At 55.0% G+C, this 7,959-nt stretch overlaps 1 protein-coding gene across 1 annotated transcript in view; it reads right to left on the bottom strand.

The window, feature by feature from the left end:
• plxna2 (plexin A2) overlaps positions 1-7,959 on the bottom strand; it is a gene marked incomplete at its 5' end in the record, with an annotated part of 155,546 nt that overhangs the window by 51,346 nt on the left and 96,241 nt on the right. The window contains 2 exons of the mRNA XM_083656475.1: positions 2,872-2,965; positions 5,348-5,515. Coding sequence (XP_083512601.1) covers positions 2,872-2,965; positions 5,348-5,515 — 262 coding nt within the window. The remainder of the gene's footprint in view (positions 1-2,871; positions 2,966-5,347; positions 5,516-7,959) is intronic.

Genomic DNA, 7,959 nt, shown 5'->3' with positions numbered 1-7,959 from the left:
GTCCTCTGTCACACGTCATCCCTTCCAATCTCTCCCAGTCTTTTCCATCACATAGGGGAGAAAAACAAAACAAATTCAGGCCCGTAATAATTCCGTCCTGATGCAGATGGAGCATGGCGACCTTGCGGCGGCGTCGGTGAAGTGGCAATTTTGTCAGGGTGCAAAGCAGATATGAGAGCCAAGAGTCATTACTGAGTGAAGCTCCCCCCCCGCGAGGAGGAGTCATTACTGAGTGAAACCCCCCCCCCCCCCGCGAGGAGGAGGAGTCATTACTGAGTGAAACCCCCCCCCCCCCCCCCCCCCCCCCCCGCAAGGAGGAGGAGTCATTACTGAGTGAAACTCCCCCCCCCGCGAGGAGGAGGAGTCATTACTGAGTGAAACTCCTCCCCCGCGAGGAGGAGACCTTTACGCGCTGACGCTGACGGTAAAACACCACAGGGCGGAGCGGGGGCAGAGATGGAGGTGGGGGCAGAGATGGAGGTGGGGGGGGGCAGAGATGGAGGTGGGGGGGGCAGAGATGGAGGTGGGGGGCAGAGATGGAGGTGGGGGGCAGAGATGGAGGTGGGGGGGCAGAGATGGAGGTGGGGGGCAGAGATGGAGGTGGGGGGGCAGAGATGGAGGTGGGGGGGCAGAGATGGAGGTGGGGGGCAGAGATGGAGGTGGGGGGCAGAGATGGAGGTGGGGGGGCAGAGATGGAGGTGGGGGGCAGAGATGGAGGTGGGGGGGCAGAGATGGAGGTGGGGGGCAGAGATGGAGGTGGGGGGCAGAGATGGAGGTGGGGGAGCAGAGATGGAGGTGGGGGGGCAGAGATGGTGCTGGGGGGCAGAGATGGAGGTGGGGGGCAGAGATGGAGGTGGGGGGCAGAGATGGAGGTGGGGGGGCAGAGATGGAGGTGGGGGGCAGAGATGGAGGTGGGGGGGCAGAGATGGAGGTGGGGGGGCAGAGATGGAGGTGGGGGGCAGAGATGGAGGTGGGGGGCAGAGATGGAGGTGGGGGGGCAGAGATGGAGGTGGGGGGCAGAGATGGAGGTGGGGGGGCAGAGATGGAGGTGGGGGGCAGAGATGGAGGTGGGGGGCAGAGATGGAGGTGGGGGAGCAGAGATGGAGGTGGGGGGGCAGAGATGGTGCTGGGGGGCAGAGATGGAGGTGGGGGGCAGAGATGGAGGTGGGGGGCAGAGATGGAGGTGGGGGGCAGAGATGGAGGTGGGGGAGCAGAGATGGAGGTGGGGGGGCAGAGATGGAGGTGGGGGGGCAGAGATGGTGCTGGGGGGCAGAGATGGTGCTGGGGGGCAGAGATGGAGGTGGGGGGCAGAGATGGAGGTGGGGGAGCAGAGATGGAGGTGGGGGGCAGAGATGGAGGTGGGGGAGCAGAGATGGAGGTGGGGGGCAGAGATGGAGGTGGGGGGTAGAGATGGTGCTGGGGGGGTAGAGATGGTGCTGGGGGGGGCAGAGATGGTGCTGGGGGGGCAGAGATGGTGCTGGGGGGCAGAGATGGTGCTGGGGGGCAGAGATGGTGCTGGGGGGCAGAGATGGAGGTGGGGGGTAGAGATGGAGGCTGGGACACAGAGATGGAGCTGGGACACAGAGATGGAGCTGGGACACAGAGATGGAGCTGGGACACAGAGATGGAGGTGGGACACAGAGATGGAGCTGGGACACAGAGATGGAGGTGGGACACAGAGATGGAGCTGGGACACAGAGATGGAGGTGGGACACAGAGATGGAGGTGGGACACAGAGATGGAGGCTGGGACACAGAGATGGAGGTGGGACACAGAGATGGAGCTGGGACACAGAGATGGAGCTGGGACACAGTGATGGAGGCTGGGACACAGAGATGGAGGCTGGGACACAGAGATGGAGGTGGGACACAGAGATGGAGCTGGGACACAGAGATGGAGCTGGGACACAGAGATGGAGGTGGGACACAGAGATGGAGCTGGGACACAGAGATGGAGCTGGGACACAGTGATGGAGGCTGGGGACACAGTGATGGAGGTGGGACACAGAGATGTAGGCTGGTGGCTAAACTCTTAATTAAAACTGCAAAGCAGCAGAACACTCTCTCTTTCCTGCTGCATTATTCAGATGCTCGTCGCAGTGCTTAAGATGACTGCTGGCTTCGAGGGGACGTTGGGGGGCGCGCTGGAGGGGGGAGGCGCTGGAGGGGGGAGGCGCTGGAGGGGGGAGGCGCTGGAGGGGGGAGGCGCTGGAGGGGGGACGCGCTGGAGGGGGGAGGCGCTGGAGGGGGGACGCGCTGGAGGGGGGACGCGCTGGAGGGGGGACGCGCTGGAGGGGGGACGCGCTGGAGGGGGGACGCGCTGGAGGGGGGAGGCGCTGGAGGGGGGACGCGCTGGAGGGGGGACGCGCTGGAGGGGGGAGGCGCTGGAGGGGGGACGCGCTGGAGGGGGGAGGCGCTGGAGGGGGGACGCGCTGGAGGGGGGACGCGCTGGAGGGGGGACGCGCTGGAGGGGGGACGCGCTGGAGGGGGGAGGCGCTGGAGGGGGGACGCGCTGGAGGGGGGACGCGCTGGAGGGGGGAGGCGCTGGAGGGGGGACGCGCTGGAGGGGGGACGCGCTGGAGGGGGGACGCGCTGGAGGGGGGACGCGCTGGAGGGGGGACGCGCTGGAGGGGGGACGCGCTGGAGGGGGGACGCGCTGGAGGGGGGACGCGCTGGAGGGGGGACGCGCTGGAGGGGGGACGTTAGGATAGATAGGACTTTTTTCTTACCCGAGCTAAACATCACTGGCTTGTAAAGCGCTATTTAGTGAGCCCAGCAGGGCCAAGTTAGCGTACATTCTCCACATTATATTTGTATATTCAGGGTGTATGGAGACGGTAACTATGGTAACGGCGGTATTAGTGGTACTCACATTGACGGACTCTCGTCCGGCGTACTTGACTCGGATCCTGGGCTCCTGAACCACGTCCAGATTGGTCCCCGTCACCATCAGGGGGGTGTGGCCACTGAAGAGAGAAAACACAGCCAGACGCTATCGTCACCTTGGAGTCAGAATCATCAGGACCTTTAGTCAAACGCCTCGTCGTCACCTCTCTCTGAACTTCTCTCCTGCATGTTCCTGACGGATCTAAATGGAGCACATTCTCTAAACTACTAAAACTTCCTGACTGCTGGACCTCTTCAGGAAAAGTTCTGCCATCATCAGCAGAAAATGAGCAGCATCAAACGGCCTCTCCGGGCCGGTTCTCTCTCAGAAGATAATAGGCTCGGGGAGTGGGTGATGATTAGAGATGTTCTTTCTTCTGGCTACAATCAAACGCTGCAGATTTGTCTCTGAAAGACAAAAGGCGTCTGAGGCAGATTAGTATTCGGAGGTGGTCCCGGGGCTTCTAATACAACAGCACAAACAAAAACAGCACAAACAGAACCAGGAGGAAGGCAGCTGGACGCGGGGCCGGAGCTGTTTGGGTTGTTGTTGTTGTACCGTGTTGTTTTTGTTGTCGCCGCCGGTCAAGGTGGCTCGCTAAATACAGAGGTCGGACAGGGGTCGTGCTAATACTCGATTAGCCATGCAGAGAGAACCTTCAACATATCAGGTGCATCTCTGCCTGGGCTATAGGCCCTTTTCACAGTGGCCATATTGTGTCGAAAAGGCAGGTTAAAGACAGGTGCAAGCAAAACCTTAATGAGGGTTTCCAACTTCCCTGATTGGAAATTGGAAACCCTCATTAAGGTATTGCTTGCACCTGTGTTTAACCTGCCTTTTTGACACAAAATGGCCACTGTGAAAAGGGCCTATTGTACTAGGGGCCCAGCTCTGCAGCCTGGAGGAGAGGGAGTTACTGTCGGTTGAACTTGTGCTGTCGACACACTCATGAAAACGTCAACAGCTCTCCTGCTCTCTGCTGATCTCTCCTGCTCTCTGCTGATCTCTCCTGCTCTCTGCTGATCTCTCCTGCTCTCTGCTGACCTCTCCTGCTCTCTGCTGATCTCTCCTGCTCTCTGCTGATCTCTCCTGCTCTCTGCTGACCTCTCCTGCTCTCTGCTGACCTCTCCTGCTCTCTGCTGATCTCTCCTGCTCTCTGCTGACCCCTCCTGCTCTCTGCTGATCTCTCCTGCTCTCTGCTGATCTCTCCTGCTCTCTCCTGCTCTCTGCTGACCCCTCCTGCTCTCTGCTGACACTACAACAACATGCTGTAACGGAACATTAAGGGGCCGTGTGCACAGAAAGCGTTCAGCGCTCTCGGCGGCGAGCGCTTTGGGTGCCTCAAGTAGAAAACAGTCCAACTTTTTGGGGGGAAGCTGCGCTGCTCGTCAATGTCACTTTTTTCGACCGACCAATCGAAATCCAAGAGGAGGCGGGACTAAGCGCCCCGTGCGCTGTGTCTCTGTGTCGCTTTGGAAGCATTCTGGGCATTCATATTTTTGATATCCAAAGCGCTCCGCCAAGAAGGAAAAATGCTTTTTGTGGACACGGCCCCTAAAGGTGACATTTCTGTGGCATTAGATCTTGGGCGATGACACCTGCCTAAAGTTACATAATATCTATATCCTATTGTTTTCACTATGCAATTTCACGCTAGTTTTCTGTCGACTGCTTGCCGGACTCTAGTGTTGATCCCTCGTCTTCTCTGTGAGATGATCTGTGGTCCTCCTCTCCTCTCCTCAACCCAGACTCAATAGATCTGCATCAGAGTCACTTTGCATCACACCAGAGAGAAGAAGTTGGATGACCGAAGTGATATCCCTGCCTGCCTCCCTCCTCCCTGTCCTTATCTCCCCCCCCCCTCCTCCCTGTCCTTCTCTCCCCCCCCCACCCTCCCCCTCCCCCTCCCCCTCCCCTCCGCGCCATTACTCTCCTGCTGCTGTATCCTCCTGACTCTGCACTCCATCTGCCGCGGGGCTCGCACCTCTGATAGCGCGCTGTTCTTGTTCGCCGCCATTTTTTCCTCTTCATCCCCCTCGTCCCTCGTTTTAATTACGAGTGCACGACGTACCCATCTGCCAAAGAGACACTCTCTGCAGACGGATCAACAGCGCAGCAGAGTCGCTACACTCGAGCCCGAGTGAAACCTCCTCGCTCGCTTTCTCTGACTGGTTCAGAACAGCCTCGACGGCGGACCCATCCTGTCCAATCTGTGGGCCGTGGCAGTTCTATCAGACTCAGACTAATTGGACGAGAACCGAACTGTAATTGAAAGTGCAATATTGACCCGTGTCTGCTTATTACCGCTGGCCCGGGCCCGCTCCAAAGTTCTGGATGTGGAAAGGAAATCCTTGTCAGGGGTGATAGAAGTGCCGGGTTTATTGATGCGGCTATGGATGAGATGAGGAGGCGGAGTCGTACGCTTTGCTATAAGGAAAGTGTCGGCGGTGCTGTCGGTTACCTGGCGATGCTCCACTCCGGGTCGATGCGCTGGACCGTGGGGTCCTCGATGTACTCGAAGCTCAGGCTCTCCCTGACGTGGGCGCGGTCCACGCTCACGCTGATCAGCACCGGGCCCACCCCCGACAGGGAGGGGGCGGAGTAGCACACGATCTCCGTCATGGTCCGTCTGTAAGGGAGGGAGGGGGGGCAGAACCAAACATTTACAACCCGTTTCCCCCGGACGTGAACACAGGAAGACGCACAACAGTATATCGAGATCGCCCATCTCATTTGCTGATGTAGGAAAGATGTGAGGTGTCTGTATTAAATTTAGACTAAACTAAACTGACAAAGACGGCCTGTTTCCTACTGAACATTGCAACGTTCTGAAACGATAATGATTAATCTAAGAGAAAGAACACACCAAACATAATTGTTAAGGGACATGAAGGCCAATTATACTCAGTAAAGCAGATACAAACAGAACAACATAAACCGCTCTGCATATTGTACTAGCAACACTTTTTTCAATTATTATTTCACAGTGGGAAAAATAAGACCTGTAATAACTGCATTGAAGATACAGGTATTTCTCATCCTTTTAAGACATCCTTCTCTCCCTCCATCCTCCTCTCCCTCCATCCTCCTCTCCATCCTTCTCTCCCTCCATCCTCCTCTCCATCATCCTCTCCCCATCCTTCTCTCCCCATCCTCCTCTCCTCTCCCTCCATCCTCCTCTCCTCCCCATCCTCCTCTCCTCTCCCTCATCCTCCTCTCCCCCCATCCTCCTCTCCCTCCCTCCATCCTCCTCTCCTCTCCCTCCATCCTCCTCTCCTCCCCATCCTCCTCTCCTCTCCCTCATCCTCCTCTCCTCCCCATCCTCCTCTCCTCTCCCTCATCCTCCTCTCCCCCCATCCTCCTCTCCCTCCCTCCATCCTCCTCTCCTCTCCCTCATCCTCCTCTCTCCCCATCCTCCTCTCCTCTCCTCATCCTCCTCTCCCTCATCCTCCTCTCCCTCCATCCTCCTCTCCCTCCGATGCCAGGCACGCAGCGGAGAAACACAAGCCAGTAATTAGCCCCATATCTCATTAAAGCTGGCTTGACTCCTCTCGACCTTACAGCGTTAGCATCAGACTAGCGCAGCACACGGCTTTAAATAGACGCCTGGCAGAGTGAGAGAGGAGGGAGAGAGGAGGAGTGGAGGAAAGTGAGAATGAAGAAGGGAAGAAGAAAACAGGAGCAAGGATAGAGTGAGAGAATGAGAGGAGGAAGGAGAAGGAGGCGGAGGGAACGAAAATGAAGGAAAGTCCATGCGTGCTGCGTGTTTTCTGGGTGCTATTATTACAGCGTTTGATGCAGTAGGTCATCAAAACCTTATTAAGATCTACACAAGTTTCTGACAGAGGGAGGGAGAGAGAGAGAAAGAGAGAGATAGAGAGAGAGACAGAGAGAGAGAGAGAGAGAGAGAGAGAGAGAGAGAGAGGCGTTCCCCTGGGGGATTTCTCACTATAATAGCCGGGAAAGAGAAAAGGCAGGAAATATAGCTGTTATATAATGGAGATAATCACCATGGTCTTGGGGGAGAAGAGCTTTGTTTGGTTCATACTGCATAATATCATCTGTTGAAGTGATGATGTGTGCTGCAGCATCTCAATAAAGTTAGGAAAGTATTTTACTCTGCTGGCCAATCAAACGCCAGAGATCTCCTCAGAAATGTCTCAATAGTCTAGTAGTCATGCGGGAGATGGCAGATAAACACCTAGCCTTGGTCAAACGTCTCCAAATGTTAAGAGTTGTTTATGTTGCCGCGGTAACGTGTTCAGGTGTTGGTGTTGAGGTCAAACGGGGTCACATCAGCACTCGTATAACCAAGTCTGTGCTTTATAACGGTCGGCTGCAAGAGCTGGAATTGCAAAATAATAAGCAATTAAAGAGGAATAAAAAGCGAATGTGCAGACTTCCAGGAGATAGCAACGTCAAAACAGAGGCTTATGATGCCCAAAAAGCAAGAATTGAATATAGAAAGTTATTGGAAAAAGTACAATCGCAAAACAAAAATAGTGTAGACATCGAGAACAAAGAGACAAACTACTAATAGAGAATGAAATATGATTGTTTGTTTGGACTTTTCTGCGCTCACATATTTTTATTGGATTCCTGTATTAAATCCTTAATCCTCTGTTTCAGCATTCTCCTTTTTCCTGAGAGCGGACAGACCCAGTTTCTCTTCCTGATTAGATCCAGTTAGATCCAGTTAGATACAGTATCTGATTAGATCCAGTTAGATCCAGTTAGATACAGTATCTGATTAGATCCAGTTAGATCCAGTTAGATACAGTATCTGATTAGAGACAGTATCTGATTAGCTACAGTTAGATACAGTATCTGATTAGAGACAGTATCTGATTAGCTACAGTTAGATACAGTATCTGATTAGAGACAGTATCTGATTAGCTACAGTTAGATACAGTATCTGATTAGAGACAGTATCTGATTAGATCCAGTTAGATACAGTATCTGATTAGATAGTAAGATCCAGTTAGATACAGTATCTGATTAGATACAGTTAGATACAGTATCTGATTAGATAGTTAGATACAGTATCTGATTACCGTAGATAGTTAGATACAG

Source organism: Poromitra crassiceps, assembly GCF_964638095.1.
Source record: "Poromitra crassiceps genome assembly, chromosome: 20".
Lineage (NCBI taxonomy): Eukaryota > Metazoa > Chordata > Actinopteri > Beryciformes > Melamphaidae > Poromitra > Poromitra crassiceps.
The sequence above is the reverse complement of the archived record's forward strand: the minus strand, read 5'-3'. Positions and strand labels throughout refer to the sequence as shown.